The 17556-nt window shown below is 42.1% G+C and overlaps 1 protein-coding gene across 4 annotated transcripts in view; it reads left to right on the forward strand.

Moving 5' to 3' along the window:
* lpp (LIM domain containing preferred translocation partner in lipoma) overlaps positions 1-13053 on the forward strand; it is a 193302-nt gene extending 180249 nt beyond the window's left edge. For all 4 annotated transcript variants that reach the window (XM_078946278.1, XM_078946280.1, XM_078946279.1 and 1 more), the window contains 3 exons: positions 4072-4250; positions 8603-8723; positions 10707-13053. In XM_078946278.1, coding sequence (XP_078802404.1) covers positions 4072-4250; positions 8603-8723; positions 10707-10835 — 429 coding nt within the window. In that variant the 3' untranslated portion in view covers positions 10836-13053. The remainder of the gene's footprint in view (positions 1-4071; positions 4251-8602; positions 8724-10706) is intronic.
* Positions 13054-17556: the final 4503 nt, after the last annotated feature.

Below are 17556 nucleotides of genomic sequence, written 5' to 3' on the forward strand. Positions count from 1 at the left end.
TCAGTAACCAAAATAACAGGAATCCTAAAGGCCTTTACCGGTTTTTTGGCCCTAATGTTCAGTTTGTCACCATTCAAACCTGACGTTATGAGAGCGGGTGGCGGCTCCAACGGACCAAACCGTGTTCAGACTTTCAAACAGCAGGTAACCTCTCCTTTAACGTCTTTACTGAACAGTCTGTCTGACTTTAGAGAGCTTAAACCTGCTGCTGATGTCTCTCACAGCCTACAAGCGGAGTCTATTTTTTATACATTTTTTTAATTTTTATCGCATTTCATTTTAAATCCACAACCGTCCCCCTAGTGGTCACAAAGCAGTTAGAAGGTCAGACTTTGAGGTGAGGTCAGAAAATAACGTTTCCAGGACGGTTCGGTCTTATTTAGTGCTATGGAAATTGCTTCAATTTAGCTTTAAAAATTGCTTTTGTCTTTCGATCAAGTTTTATTATCCTGATGTTGCAATAATTTGCTGCTATGCAATAGTCCTTCACCGGAGTGACTGTAACACGACTCTAAAGAGAAATCAGCGACTCCTTCTTTTAGTCTGGATAATCATCTGAGCTTTTTGGGTTTGTGTAAAGGATGAGCTGCTCCTTTTTTCCTTCAGGGTTTGCTCAGAATTGACACCACACCAAGCCTGCATGGTTTCTGGTGGTCTGTGGAGAAAAAGGCTAAGCTGTGACACAAACATCAGGCAAAATATCTGCTTTTTGCTAGAGACCAGTGGCCACATTTTTATGGTTTACTGTTTTATTGAAAAAACAAAGGTAAAGTAAAGTATTTTACCTAAACTTTTTAAACCATTTCAAACTATTAGTTTTTTTTTTTTTTAACTTGATCCATTTGAGTTATTTCCATTGGCCTCTTATATTCCCAGCTTTATCACTAAGGTAGACCCTAATAAGCTTGCCTATTTTGTCCTGCTTTAAATCAGACTAAAAGGACAGAAGCTGCGTGTCATGGATGCTTAAGTCAACAGACACCTTGCCCCAGGAGAAAGAGGGGGTCACTGTCACTGTTTGAGTCATTTTTCACCAACAAGTCAGAGTCAGTGGTTCAGTCCAGAGGAACCCAGCAGCAGCAGCACTGCTCAGCCCGTCTTTCATCAGACTCTTGTTAGATGCAGCAGAACTGCCTTTGGTAGCACGCAGTTAATTCCCACAGCATGTTTTGGCTCTGACCCCTGCATTCTGGGAGCGTTTGGACGACCTGCGTTCACATTCGCACAACATCAGATCATCTGTATATTTGGCTCGCCCTGAAATCGGAGCAGCAGAACGTAAACGGTGCTCAGAGGTTCTGATGTGGACTGGTTCCTGCCTGTGTGACTGGATGTGGTCATAACCCGCAGCGGATACATGTGTCAGTGACGTCCACAGGGTCAGAAGATCCGGATTCTTATCCGTTTGCAAATATCAGACATCCCTGTGTCTTCTGTTTTAGAACATTTAAAAGCATTTATTTCCCTTTAATGAAGTCTGTGTGTATCCAGAGAGTTTTTCATGAAGCCTTTTAAAGTTTCCCATGTGAAGATTTCACACTTTTCAATATTTTTATGCCGTGTTGATTAATTGAGCTCTTATTCAGTGTTTCTGTTTTAGTTTTCAGTCGTTCTTTGAAAAAAAAAAAGGGGAATTTTTAACTTAGCTCTTTGATTTATTCTTGTTTTATTTGCCTTTTTATGCCAGAAGAGCCCAGGATTTGATCTACATAGCCCTTCATTATCCAGGTCCTGCTCACTTGGAAGCTCAGCCTTTTAACTTTTTTAAATGTTTTGCTTTCCATTGACCTCCTCATCCTCACGGTGTCAAACTGTGTCTGGAAGCCCGTTACTAAACAGCAGAAAGCCGGCCGACCCGGAGCATGTTGAGATGTTGTGGTGCTTTGAGAGCACTTTGTAGGAAAAGGGAACCATTTCAAAATAGGAAAAGCGGGCCGCTGTTGACTTTAGCGCGCTCCGCTCACCCTTCGGTTCAGCAGGAGGCTGTCTGACCTAAATTCCCTTTACCTCATCTGCCTAGACATTTGTTTAGCCTTCTGGGCAAACACTTAGAGAAATGTATGAGGAAGAGGGGGGGTGGGGGGTACATATGCTTGAATACATCACATTTAGTCAAGGGAGAAGCAGGAATGCGGACATGTGCAGACATAGACAGCCCTCTAGTGGCAAACTGCAAAGAGCCTGGATGTTTGACAGAAAGGGCATTTCTGCAGAACGTCTGAAACCACGAGCCGGAACAAAGCAAAAATACATCAAAATAAAAGAATAATCATTTTAAACAAAAAATCCCGTCCACGTTCGCTGTTCTGACATCTGACCCAGAACCTTCTAAAAGGGAAAACAAATGTTACCTAATCCCAAATAAAGTGAGTCAGGAATGCAAACCCGCTGAAGCCGGGCAGAATGAATTAATTGAGGTCACGGAATCTCACCATCAGAGAAAGAAGAGAGAATTTTTTGTCTTTTGAGCACTATACTCATTACAGTGGCCCGGAGGAGCTGTGTGCTGTGAAATCATATGCTCTACTTAAGCTAAACAAGGGCAAGGTATTCCCACATGAAGGCCGGATGAGAATAAGTAAGTAGAAATGCAAACAGATGAGTTGAGGATGGTTTAGTGTTTTTGGCCCTGGTATCTCACTCACATTCTGTGGTTGCAAATATGCTACCCCCCTCGCTTTCTCTCCCTCTTTACCTCCCGTGTATGCGTGTGTGTGTGTGCGTGTGTGTGTGTGTGTTTGTGAGTGTGTGAGGCGAGCCTCAAGGGTTCAGTGCAGCGAGCTCATTAAAGGCTTTATTCCACTTCCAGGATCACGCAGTATTGCAATATGGACATTGTTTACACACAAATGTTGCCCTGGGAATAATGTTTATTTCTATTACTGTCTTGGAAAGGGGTCTGGGGGAGGGGTGTGGGGGGGGATCACAGAGCTTGTCGGCACACATTGCTTTTCATGAAATACTGCCTCTCCAGGAGTGCTTTGAAGAAACAGCCGTTTTTCAAAGCCCTTTTTTTTCCAGCCCGGAGTCGTACATCAGCTGCGCACCTCGTTGGCCTCTCACCCTGCAGGGCTGCGCCGCCGTGTTGTGGAGATCATGTCAGGAGCAGTTTTACAGAGCAGATGCAGTGACCCTCATCCTGTAGAGAGCTTCCGCGCTCATTAGCATTGTAAATACAAATGTCAGTGCGTGTGCAGCACGGCCAGGCGGGGGCTGGCTGGAGGTTTTTTTTTTTTTTTACCTCAGCCGAGCGGTCACATAAGTGTCATTTTAAACGGCATGGCCCGCTGGTGCATCTGCGAGGCAGCGGATGACGCAGCGCAGTGTTGCTACACACCCCGAGCTGTGTTTGGAAACACTGAGGCAGCCTGCTACTACAGCGGGGGCCGATGGGAGCAGCTGAACCGTGCATTTTTTAGACCAGCCAAGTGCAGAAAGACAGAGAGAAAAGGGGGGGCTGGACAATCCAGGAAAGGCCTGAGCAAGAAGCAGCAGCAGTAGCGGGACCCACCGGCCCGCACGCATCCTCATCAGGCCCCGCATTGATCACCCACACTTGAAATATCCGTCCCCCTGTAATTACATGGCTGCATAGAGAGGGGCGGTCGTTATTTATGAAATATTGAAATAACCAACAGCGTCTCTCTGCAGATATTAGGAAGAAAGATGTCTCCGATAAGTCAGAGGCAGGAGCCGCCACGTCCCCCCGTGGGCCGCCTGCCCAGTCGCCTGGCTGCAGAAAACCTGCAGTCATCACAAAGGGAAAATATTTACTGCACACACTCTTGCGTAAGGAAGGATGGAGTGTGGGAGAGGGCAGCAGAAAAATGACAGTGTTTGTGTTTGGAGGGGAGTGCTAATCAGATTCTTTCAGCTCCAGAGGCATTCGAGGACAGCTGAGCCGAGGAACCTGATCGTGGATTTGTTTGCTGCACAAGAGCAAACAGGAGCAAAAACAAGTTGAAAATCACTGGCATGAGAGAGAAAAATCTCCCAGTCTAGTGGAAATGCGTTGGGGAACGCGGTAAACCGGAAGCAGGTTTTGTTGAGTATGCATGTTTGTGTCCGCAGAAAACGCTGGAGACCTGCAGCATCTGCAGTAAGCCCATCATGGAGCGCATCCTGAGGGCCACAGGAAAGGCCTACCACCCTCACTGCTTCATCTGCGTGGTGTGTCACCGCAGCCTGGACGGCATTCCTTTCACCGTGGACGCCTCCAACCAAATCCACTGCATCGAGGACTTCCACAAGTATGACCTTAGACCATTCTTAGGTCTTTCTCTCTGGTATCAGCCAGTCATTAAAACTTGCTTTAACACTGGAGAAGTTCAGATTTGTGCTGTGAATACTTTTTGCCCCCACCCATAATCCCCCCCTACTTCATATATCAGATACAGTAAGAAATGCAAAAAGGTTAGCATCCCTCTGGGTTCAAGGGAACGTGCATTCACACTAAAGTACATCCAAGACAACGCTTGCTCTAAACTGCACCCGGGTTCACTCACAGTCACAGTCACTCACTCGCAGATCAGAGCTCACCTGTTTGGTCCAGGTGAGCTTTTACAGCCGCCAAACAAAGTGGACCACCAGAGGAAAAACTGTGGTGGTAAACAGTCAGTGACTTTCTTTTAAGATCTTTTATTATTTTTTATTATTAAACTCATCTATAGCAGAAGAAATTCATTTTTGATCCCTTGCGGATTTTGTAGGTTTGCCCACTTAAAAAAGAAATTGGCAGTCTGTCATCCTAAGGGCAGCTTCATTAGAACCTTCCATCAATGTGATTAGCATTTAATTGAGGGAAATAGGTATTTGATCCCCTCGTAACCATTAAGAGTTCTGGTTCACACAGACCACACAGACTCCAACATGGGAAAACTAACGAGCTTTCAGTGCATTTAAGGGAGAAGTTTGACCAGAATGGACTACAAAACCATCAGCAAGAAGCTAGAGGTTAAGGTGACAACTGTTGGTTTAATTGTGCGAAAAACAAGAATCTGAGGCTCCAAACCAGATCTCACCTGGTGGGGTTTCCATCATCATGAGAAGAGTGAGATATTGGCCTAAAACAGCACAACAGGGGTTGATGATCTCTAAGCAGCTGGGACAACAGTCTAAGAAACTAAGAAAACCATTGATAGTACTTTACGCCGCAATGGTTTAACATCTTGCAGTGGTTGCAAAGTCCCCTTGCTTAAGAAGGCACACGTGAAGTTCACCTTCATGATTTAGATGAAGGTGAACTGGTCTGATGAGACCAGAACGGAGCTCTTAAGCATCAACTAAACCCATCGTGTTTGGAGGAAGAGAAATGCTGCCAATGGCGCCCAAGAACACCATCCCCTCTGTCAAGCATTGAGGTGGAAACATCATGCTTTGGTGGCGTTTTTTCAAAGGGCCCAGCCAGTCTCCAGATCTTAATCCTGTACGCTTATGTATGGAGGGAGCTGAAGCTCAGAAGCGACAATCACCAAATCCAATTGATTTAGAAGTCATAAGCAAAGAAGAGTGGACCAAAATTCCTCCTGATGTGTGCAGAAACTACAAGATGGCCTGACCTCTGTGTTTTTTTTCCCACAAAGTCTTTCAGGCCAAAGATTTTACACACTTAGTTTCCTCAAGAAAATGCAAATATCTTTATATAAAATCTTTAAATTGGATTTCTTGATTTTCTTTGTGTTTTTCTATGTCACTCACTGTTCGATGGATCAAATACTTCTTTCCTCCGCTGTGGTTTGACCATCCCATAATCAGACTGCATGCAGTCAGCTATTTGTTATACCCTTCGCTCGAGTGTTGACATTCTTTGCCTTACCTTAACTCTAACTGTGACTTTGCAACACTTTACGGTAGTAAAGTGCTTAATTGACGTAAATCAGCTAATTGTATTGTGGAGAAAAACGCACAACAGTGCAAAGACGATATGAAGAGAATCAGCTGATTCATGTTGATCCCGTCGACGGTCAAAGAGTTATGGCATGTCAAAAAGCGTGTATTAAAGGGTTAAACAGCAGTTGAAATCATTTCGGGTTCCCCTCATTTGAAATGGAAGTAATGTTTACTGCAACTCTCCTGATACGTCTGCACTTTTGATGAGATATTCAACATCACTGAGTCATTGTTATGAAGCTGTGAGATGAAAATGTCAGTCTCACTCTGACCTGCTGATAAGAACATGCTGACTGGATTTGACCGTTTCTTACACATACATAGTCACGTCTTTTTTAGCGAGTCAAACCGATGGCATTTTGTCTTGGACCAGAAGCGAAAGTGTTTTTCACACAAGAGATCAGGACATCGTCTGCAGGTACTTGCTGTGAAAGAGACGTTCTCACAGCTAGAAACTGCAGAGCGACACTTCAGAACTTTTTAAATTCAGACCTGGAGAACTGGCAACGTTTTATCTGTATCAGATGAGGCTACACGCTTACCGCACAGACACCATCACTTCCCCATAACTTAGTGTGCAAAAGTAGCAGTAAAGTCAAAGCTACTCTTTGTAATATATATCAGCAGTTTTAGATGAACTCCAGCAGGTTTAATAAGACCTGAAGTGAACCTGCTCCAAACGTCCTGATCAGCCCCACACAGAAAAGCAACGTTTGATCGAGCAGTGAGGACGCTGAGGATCAGAGTCTTCCCCTAAGTGAAAACCAAAAATTTCTCCAACATTAAACACAGACGATTGCTCAAGTGTCTGCAGGCCGTGGGAGAGAAAGCAGAAGTGTTTCCCTGAGTCAAAATTCATCTTTATTTATTTGAGTCTAGCTAATAGAGGATCTTTGGGCTTCCCTTTCGGGAAATTTGTGAAAATGTCGTAACTGCAGTGACCTCAGGATGCAGATGTAAATTTTGATGGTGGATTCCCGTCATCGTATCACACGTTGCTATTGTGTAACTGCCATCTTACCAGAAATGCAGTTCTCCTGACCAGAAGGGAAACGCACCAACGGCCTGCTAATCGTGCGAGCGCCTTTTACTCGCCAGGCTTCAGTCACGTACGAGTGTGACCGCAGCTGCTCCGCCCTCTGTGTCGAGGAACGGTAGACGCCGTTTTTGAGCTAATATTGAGAGCCGTGGTTCCCCGGAGCCACACAAACCTTTCACTTCCTGCTCCCTCCACAAAGCTATTGTTAGAAGAACCTCTTCCTCTTCCTGTTCCAGAGTTTCTGGATCAAAGTCTTCTGGAAAAGTGACTGTGAGAGTCCCTCATTTAAATGTTATAAACGCTCCACTATATTTAGAAGAGCCGTTTTCTGAATCACGCCTGCTGTAGTATCTGATTCATTCTATCATTAAAGTAGAAAAAAATGGAGGTTTTCCTTTGTAGAAGCAATTGAGCTCCCTTTTTTAAATATTGCTTTAATTCTTTTGAAAATGTCCTTGACTTTACAGCTCTGTCCTGAGCCCAACAAATCACATTTATTTCAAGTCCAAAGTATCTGTAACTGTAGGTCTGTTGTATCCTGAAGCTGCAACTGAATTTACTTCAATCTGGGGATTGTTACGAGCACAATCAAGATTCTTAAAAGAGGACATTTTAAATTTAGATGTCAGGAGTTCGGAACAAATTTGGGAAAGCTGCTAAAACATGCGTTTCCCCCAAAAAAACGTCAGAATTCGAAAAATGAATGCGCAACTAAGGGGATATCTTGAGAAAATAGTCAGATTTTAGGACTTTAAAGGAGCAGGTCTTTGGTTCTCAAAGAGCCAAACATGGCCAAATTTCTGACTTTTCTTCCGAAAATGATAGAATTGTTATAAAACCTTTTAGAATTAAGATGAAAACTCTAATGATGATTTCCTAAAAAATTTTTTTACATTCTTTCAAAAGAATGTCAGCATTTGGAACTTAAAACAGGTATAAGGAGGACTTTATAAGTTGACACTTTTTATGCCATAATAGCAAAAGTCAAATTCTAATTCTCCTTTTTTTTTCTCTAAATTCTGACTTTCATTGGAACTCTTTAGAAAAATATACTTTTCTAACTTCAAAACAAATGTTCCAAATGTTTAAACAGTATGTAGGATTCTGATTGTTGTGAAATATCTCAGATTTTAAATGTCAAATCCTATTAGTTTTCAAGAATTTAGAACTCAAGAACTTAAAAAGAAAAAAAGGAAAAAAATTTCTGAATTCTGATTTTAGTGTAAAAATTCTTATATTTTAATTGGTGATTCCTAATCATGTCTGTTGTGGGCAGAATTCTGAAAAAATGGGAATTTTAAAATGTTGATGTCTAATGTACAAATTTAGGTGATTTTTTTCTTGAAAATAAGTTGTTAAAATTCTGTTATAAACATTGAGGACTCTGATGAGAGATAATTCATTCTGGAGGATGATCTCTAAAAAATCTGTCAGAATTAGGACTTCTGTCTTTAGAATTTGGAGAAATGTACACAATTTTAAAGTTTTTCATCAGAACACTGCGAGACATGTTTACATTTTTATCAGCGGTCAAAATTGAGATAATAACCATAAACCCCTTTTGTTAGGGTTAGGGTTAACTAACCCCTGAACGAAACATGTTGAATTCTGGTAAAAAATGTCTGTTCTTCAAAGATCCATGGTGTCTGAGCTGCTTTCTGTTGTTCCTCGCAGGAAGTTTGCCCCCCGCTGCTGTGTGTGCTCTGAGCCCATAATGCCTGCGCCGGGTCAGGAGGAGACCGTTCGCATCGTGGCCCTGGACCGTGACTTCCACGTGCAGTGTTACCGCTGCGAGGTGAGCACGCCCCGTGTGGTTGAGCCCACGCCGCGGTCACAGCCCTCCCCTCAGAGGCATTAAACAATGGATAAGGAGAACACGCTGTTGAGACATCGTGAGGTCGGCTAATGAGTCACATTGTCAGGAAGCGGCACGGCGCGTTCGCAGACGCAGAGGTCAAAGAAAAGCAAAGCAGATTATTCAGCTGAAGGAGCTCAGCAAGACGTAAGTTTGTCATCAGGATCAAGAGCTGCGTGACAGCTTAAGTGAAAAGGGGAGCATCACGTATAGATCTTGGAAATAAATAAAAGTGTTACGATAAAAAAAAATAACATTCATTAGAAAATGTGAACCCAGCTTTATTCAACTTACAGTAAAACTCAGAAAAGGAGCAGTAGATAAAAGTTTGTTGGTGGAGAAAGTCTGTTAAAACCAGCAGAACGGTAGGCATCACTCTAGGAAAGATGAAGAGGACATCCTAATCCCGAACTCACAGCAGAAGCCGCACGATGAAAGCTCACGGTCCTCTGACCTGGATGTCATTCAGCCCGCCTTCACACGTGTGCACACTTTGAGGAGTGACATTCACCCAGGCTCTCATGGTAACCGCTCCAAGTCCTGACGTCGCAGCTGCAGCCGCTCACCTTCACGAGCGTCTGAGTCATGACTGCTTTCCAGACTAAGGTTTAAAGCTCGGCTCAATGTTACACTGACCTCACGTCAACAACACGCCTGTCGCTGTCCATCTGGCAAACAAGAAAAAGAACAGTTACAGTCGATGGAAAACTGAGAGAAAATTAAAGAGGATGTGAAGCTTTTTCTGATCATCAGACCACAGAGACACAACCTGGCAACACAAATGTTGTCAAACTTCAAGATTAAAACTTTTTTTATTCTTAATAAAAAAATGAATATAAAATGTCTTCTTTGAATACCCTTCAAAGAAGATTTTTTTTATATTCAACTTTTTGAATATAACAATTTTAGAATATCTTTGGAATTTTTGCTCTGAAAAGGCTTTGAGGCAAAAATGCATTTTGTTCATCGGAAACATTCTGTTGTTACTTTTATCTCAAAACACAAGGTTAGAAAAGTTTGCTTTTTGCTCATTAATAGTTTTAGTTAGACAAAAAATGTTTGATTATCCCCCCACCACTTTGTTGTTTCTAAAAACCTGATAATAAAAGTCACTTCCTTCTCTGCATGTTTTTGTTCACAGTGTCCCCATCAGGTTTTCTTGCTCCTGATCCAATTCCGAGTCATTTGATTTTGACTATCGCCAATCCGATGCTTCTGTAACACATTTATTAACCTTTTCTCTTTTAACACTTAAGTCAGGTAGCTCACACAATAAAGTAAAAATTGTGCGACAATCAGCTAGAAAAAAAATGTTGATAAGTAGTCCTGAGAGAAAGATGGGTGACTGTAGCTTTATTATCTTTAGAACACTTTAGATCATTTATGATTCATATCTCCATTCAACATTCTTAAAAATGTATCAATCTATCCAAATCATTATTGCAGCTTGAATATGATGATGAGTAATCATGACTAACCTCATATCAATCTAACCATTTTCTAGCAAGAGACACTTGCTGTCAATTTAAAACATTTATTTTAAGAGTTGTTGAACCAGGAAGTTAGAAAATCGTTGACGATCTCGCTAACTTTACTGTTTTTATGCCTCCTGCTCAACTAGTGTCGTATTCTGCTGTGTTTTGCAGTAATAAATTGTCGTGACCCTTTCTGTGTATGCGGACTTCAAGTAGAGTATTTTTCTGTAATATTAGGCTACAAATATATAGCAGTGATCAAAATAATCTGAATGCTAATTGTGATGGAACACCCAATTTAGATTAAGTCTGAAACTACGTGATCGGGCCCGGTTTCCAATGACGAGATTGAATCGGGACATCCCTACAAGTGATAGAACTCCCCGTCCACAAAGTTTTATGGAAGAATCTGCTGGACATGAAACGCTTCGTTGTCTGTGTCCTGCAGGACTGTGGCACTCTGCTCTCGGAGGGAGACAACCAGGGCTGCTACCCCCTGGACGGACACGTCCTCTGCAAAAACTGTAACACCAGCCGCATCCAGGCCCTCACCGCCAAGGCCACCACAGACCTCTGAACAGCCGGCCGGCCAGTCACCTCCACTGTACCCTCCAGCACACGCTCCCAAACATACTACCGTCTGTAATCCCACAATTATCCATCCGTAGTGCATTTTCAGTTACGGGAAAAAGCTTCACAGTTTCACCTGCACACATGTAGTCGGTACATTTTCTGTAGAAGGAATGGGCTTCATGGATGTTCAGCAGATTGTTTTATAGTAGCATGCAGCCTTACACTGCTATACAAAGTAATTTTATGGTAATTGTACCGATAGATCTATCACTTTCCCTCATTCAACACGTCAGAGAGCGGACGGACTGTCAGCAGTTTGTCTGAAAACACAATATGGCACGGCTATGCAATTTTCAAAGGTAATTGCATCGACACTTTATGAGAAATTTTATAAATAAGGAAATATTTTAGCTGTACATATTCAAGTGTAGGTGCTTTATCTAGCAACAATGCTGTTGGTACTGTGTGACTTTTTGTGTCCATGTGCTGTTTGTCTCTCGTCTCTGATGTTCAGTGTTTGAGGTTGTTGGGAAAAGAAGGGACCTTTTTTTTTTAAAGTTCTTGATAAGCAGATTTGGGCGACGGTTCAGACCCGGGACTGCAGCAGAGGGCGTCTGACGAGAGGTAAAGGTACACTGTGGAGACTTTTGTCACTCTTTCCATCCAGTCTGCTGAACCACATGTGCATGATTCTGAATCCGACGCACACATCTGCATTTAACCAAACGATGCCCAGGTTTTTCCAGAGGGAAGCATATGCAAAACAACTGTGGAAATATATATGCAAGATAGCAATACACATTTTAAATGAGATAAAAGCTCATTTAAGAACACAGAACAAGAGGAAAAGTCCTGAATTTAAAATAAAAGGAGCTGCAAACATTTACAGAATTGGTTTAACAGGAAATACACAGAAAAAGAGACAAGTGTTTTCCTTTCAACAGGACAAAAAAAACTGTAGAGGCAAGAAAATATAAATACATTACAACAAAACTTGAGTCATCCTGCGCTCAGCACGCAGCAAAAGCTGCAGGATTAAAGAACAAAAACAGTCGTTTTTCCAGATCAACTCAACACGTTCGCCTCATGATGAAAAGCTGTGAAGCAGAACGTCCCTTTGTTTACATAAAAGATCCTCCACAGGGTACCTTTAACCACCAGAGTGTGTAATGAATATGTAATAGCTGGTGACACTCTCACACTTCATCAGCTGGGTTAGTTTGCGTTCTTACAGGAAGCAAACAGACGCTTTGCTTTTTTTCTTCCTATTTGCTTTAATATGATGGAAGCTGGTCATCGTTATTATTCTGTCTTTACTGTTTCCCCCTTACACATCAAAGTTGGGAGGCTAAAAAGACACGTCTGCTGACAAGCAACAACCTTTCCAGGCTGTGGTTGATGCCGGGTTGTTACCATGGAAACTGTTTATACAGTTCTTTTGTGGAGAAGCTCTTTAAAAGCTTTCCACTTTCAAATTGGTCGCATTATAGAACCTAAACTCTTCAACGATGATTTTTTCTCTCCAGTTTTTTCAGACGCACTCCGCAGAAACGGGCCCTCTTTTCGGCCATTCCAGTGTTAAAGCCCAGACGTCCACGATTCTACTTTTGTGACATCAAGATTTCGACTTCTTTAAATCACTTTTTGTAGCCGTGAATAGAAAAATGTAGTTAAAGAGTCACCGAGTGCCTTGGATTAAAAAGTGAGCTGTTGAACAGTGATGTCGACCAAGTGCTAAACGAGTCGATCCTTTATGTTTTGACTCCTTCAGCAGGTTTTCTGCAGAGTGTTTCCCTCCCAATGCCATCATCTATAAGCACACGTGGTACGGCTTCATGCCGTTTCCAGTCTGACATGATTAAAAAAAAAAAAGCTTGATGCTATGTCTAAAGAGGAACAGCATATGAATTTTAAAGTCATTGTTGTGCGTTTGTGTTGTCTGTTTTCCAGCCCTCCTTGTAAAAGTGCCTTTGGCAGAGCACTTATGACTCTCGTTTGCCCTGCCACAAATGTGACCTTGTTTACTTGTTTATAACCAAAGTAAATCAAGAGTTTCCTTGTTTGGACCATCTCTGTGAGAACCCACTCTTCCTTCAGGTCTGTCGGGGTTTTACTGGCGTTGAGCGTGAAGCTCCTCCAGCCTGTTGTTATGGGTCTGTCAGAGAGACATCTTTACTTTTCTTTCTTTTTTCTCTTGTCTTTAATAAAGCTTCGCAATGAGATTGTGTCGTTGCTTTTGTTCTTCTGTGTCAACTGTTTTAATTGTATGAAAATGACGCGCTCCGATGGCCCCTCTGATCGTCGTCCAGCGGGCCTCGCTCGGCGCTTGTTAGCTCTTGGCCTGTCGTCCATCAGATCGGCTCGGTAATGAGCAGCAGCTTCTCTCTCCTCTGATTCCCCTGAAACCTGCAGGTGACCTCTTGAGCGGCTCACCTGCAGACATAAGAGGTTTATTCTGAAGCGGCAGAAAGCCCGGTTGTTCGGCTCTTTCAAGAGTCACTTGAAAGCCCCCGTCTGAGTGGCGGCAGATACCCCCATCTTACGGAGCTGTGGTGCGTCCTTCCCTTTGTCTGTCCCTTACTGTCCGTTTGCTCTGTTGACAAACGTGAATGACCCCCAGGGCTCTGACCCTGCAGCTGTGCTTCTGTCACACTCCATCAGGAACTTCCGTCGTTGGAATCATTTTTTGTTGTGCTTCTCCTCTCTCCTTGCTCAATTTAAGCCTGCTCTGTATTGTCATATGTACTTCCGAGCTGCAGTGAGTCGAGCTGAAGCAGCTGTGCTGAAACGAGCAGCAGCTTTGGATGTACAGTAGGACCTGAAACCAGGCGTGATCCGCTTATCCACAGCTGACCTGCTGCTTACAGTAAACTCTGTGCGTACACCATGTTTTTTTTTCTTTTCTCCAGCCTCTGATGTGCGCGGCAGCATGCACTCATCCTCGACTTTGTTAGGATTTTGAAAACAGGAGTTTTTGTGATAATTCTTTCTTGAACTTGCTGTGAGATATAATGTGTTTTTTGAGCTGCAGAAGCCCCCCCAGCAGATAAGCCGCAGACATAAATCTGGTATTTACAATCGAGCTGATGAGTGATGGGCCCTCTGGCCAACAAAATGCACCCACCAATTTCTTCCTCTCTGTAAAGAAAATAAAAACCCGGCTTCCAGTCTCTGGGGCCAGCTTCTGCCGTTTTTGAATGTATTCCTCTAATGCCCGGAATTATGGACTGAATTATTTACGGAGAAGCAGAGATCAGCATGAGGGAGCGAAGTGGGCCTCTATCATGCATAATCTCACACACTCCAGTTTAAATGAAGCTGTCATCTGGTCAGATTTACATAACATCACAATGCACTCCGACTTTAATGTTATTAGCTTTAAAGTGAAATTCCCACAGTGCATTTGCATTGGGAGCATTGATTTTGTGCGTCCTTGACTTAGCCAAAAGCAGTGATGTAATTACTGAGTCGGTGTTGCGCTTTGTAAAACGAAGATTTCTCCAAGACACAAATCCAGGCTGTCCCAGTGCGCTGGGTGTGGAAGCATTATTAGTGCTTTTCCTTGTCCCGCTGACCGGCAGAGCAGCTCTCTGAGGTCCATTGGACCTTCCTAACGGGAAAGAAAAGACTGACGTAAAAGTCCGAAAGTTTATGAGTTACGAGGAAGATCCTTTGGTAGCTTTATCCATGGAGCCCAGTATTTTTCCAGCAACTGGGATCATGTGAAATGGAAAAGTATCCTCTCTCTGTTCTGCATCATTTATGATGGCTTATGTGTATTTGTTATTGCCGACATTCCTCTGTGGTGAACCTCCAGCTGCAGGCTTCTGTTCATCTGCTTAACCTGTGCTTCCAATGCTCCAACTGATGTTTTCTTCCAAACAAACTATGCCATATGTGTATTTTTTACCACAGAAAATCCTTACTTGGGCATCAGAAGTGAAGTATTTGTTCTGACTAGATTTTCTTTAGCAAGAAAAATTATGTCAAATACTTACCGGTAGTTAAAAACCAACAAAACCACATTTTGGGATTTTGAGATATAGCTAGCAAAAATTGAACTTTTTACATTTAATATCTAAAAAATTAAAACTTTCTAAAGTTTTTTTTTTTTTTTTTTCCAAATGTTATCATGCTCTTGCCAGTTAAATAACATGCAGCAACATTTTTGGATAAGTTGTCGTCATGGCAACTGGTGTCAACATGCAGTGCACAGCAATGACTCTCTCTGCCAGGTGACACAGGCATGATGTGTTATATTAAAAATGCTGCTTTGAATGATTATTGTCAAAGGACCTAATTTGGCTCATGACCTTTGAACTCAAGCTTTGCGATTTCAGATTAACTCAAATTTAGTATAATCCTTGTGCTGTCCTAGGGACTTCACGTTGGGAGTTGGGTCATCTAGACCCACTAGACTGTGGGCTGAACCTTTTTTCTTCAATGATTTGTGATCTTCACTGGTGTCCATGGATTACATGGAATCTTTCCACCTTTATCCACCTTTGTCATGGTAGGGAGAACACGTCAATGTAAGGGTGGGGTCATCTAAGATAGCACAAGGGTTTAAAAAACTCCTTACTGGACCTATTGGACCTCACCTCGATTTGTGACCCTTTCACTCTGGATCTCTAGCTCCAGTGTTGACATTCTTTCAACATTCTTGGCTACCATTTACACAAATAACATCATTCTAGTGGATTCTGAACCGAAGAGAATCAGCTTTGCATTTGATTTGCAACACTGTACAAGTGTGGAAGTGCTTACGAAATCAACGTAAATCAGACCAATTCCCGTTTTTGCATATAAGTGCAAATCCGATATGCTTTTCTTCGCTATTCTCTGCATCAAGATCCAACTGATTCATTGTAATCAAGTAAATGGTCAAAGATTTACAGTGTAAGTTATTTAGATCTTCGGTGTTCAAGGTTGACATCAGATTGTTAAAAAGCCACCCAAGCTTTTGGGGTATGGAAAACACTTTGTATGCAGACTGGCAGGAACAGCATCCTCCTGTTGCAGCAGAATGTTAGTCTGACAGTCTTCGGTGTATCATAAAGCCATGTGGTACAAAAAACAACAACCCTAGGACCTGACACAGAGCCTTGTAGAGAGCAGAGTAGAGAACTGGGAGCAGATTTGATCTTTGGGTATCTAAAACATTTCGATTTTTTGTGAGCTCACTTTGTGCTGAATTTGAATGTTGCTTTTATTAGCTGGAAATGTTTCGAATGTTTTTTGTGCTAAAACTTTATGGCAATGTTTATTTAGCCAAAACCCAATGTCACATGTTGTTAAATGTCCAGGGCCTCCGTGTTTAAATGCAGTTCCCTGCTTGTTTGGTGTAAATCACCACAAAGCACTCCTTTGATCAGATCCCAACTGAAGCAAGATAGTTTGGATGAAACTCTGGCTGCTTGACTTCAGTTCTTCTCTCACTATGTAGAAGTAATTACAAGCAGTTAATGGTATATAAAAGGCATTTCACCTCATTCGATATCTTAGTTCTGTTTCAATTTAGTTTCAGGGTCTGAGTTTTTAACACGCTTCTGTGGTGTACAGCCAGAGGTCAGAGGAAGTGTCCCTGTGGCTCCACAACTAAACCTCAGCATCAACGAGGCAGGAGTAGAGTAAGTTTCCACAGATCACTGATTTGGCTTCAAAGTAACAAGAAAAAACATTTTCCTGAAAAAAAAAGTTTCCTTTTACTTAAAATGACAGCTTTGATGCCGCAGCTGCCTGGTGTCTAAACGTTACATAGCAAAGCCAAGCACTCAATGTAACAATCAGCCCATCACACTTTAAGTAACAACAAACTACAAGTTACTTGAATGGCACTGAAACTGTCCTCTGCAAAGAACACTGTGATCCTCCGGAAACTTTGACTTTTAAAGTGAAATGGCAGCAGCTGTCTGATGTCTTTTTTTCTATTTAGGCACAGCATAGACTTCCGATTTACGCCAAAATACTGCCACACAAGCTAACACTAGCAGCCCAAATGCACTTCCTTTGTGTGCGGACATGCTTCCCCAATGAGAAGTTGGGAAAAGGTCAGTGAAAGGTCATTTGCGTTTGACTGCAACTTTTTATTGTATTGGCTATTATTATATATCAGCAGTGTAACAATTTATTTGAACGATTCCATTCATATAATTACATAAATATGGTTGATGATATGATTCATAGTGGATATTGGTTCATTCTGAAAGTATCCGATTTGATTAGAATCACTGACCTAAATTTGATCCAGGACATCTTTATCCAAAACTTCAACTAGTGTGACTCAGCGATAAATACCTGGATACTGAACAGTGCAGGTGAAGTTTTCCAGATTCCTTGTATTTCTTTCAAGATACGTGTAAATTAAATATGTGTACAAACATATAAGTAAACAAGAATGAATGTCAAAACCATTCATGTCGTAGTTAACCATCTTGCTTCTCTTGGCTTCAGCTAACGCCTCTCCTCTGTTGACACATGATTGGTTGCCCTTTTCCTGATGGCGGTCTGTTGATCAACTTTCATTTTGCTACACAAAAATGTAAATAAAAAAATAAATAAAACTTCAGGTTTTGTGTGAAAGTTGGAATGAATCTTTATCCCTCCCTTCATGAATAATGCTAACAAAGGTAAATCATAAAACAGTTGGCCCACTGCAAAGCATTGTTATTAAAAAGAAAGGCAAATTAGTAGTGAAGCTTAGTATTTCTTAACAGATGTAGGCA

This window comes from Oryzias latipes, chromosome 4, assembly GCF_053564925.1.
Source record: "Oryzias latipes strain Hd-rR chromosome 4, Olatipes_Hd-rR_3.1".
NCBI classification, from domain to species: Eukaryota; Metazoa; Chordata; class Actinopteri; order Beloniformes; family Adrianichthyidae; genus Oryzias; species Oryzias latipes.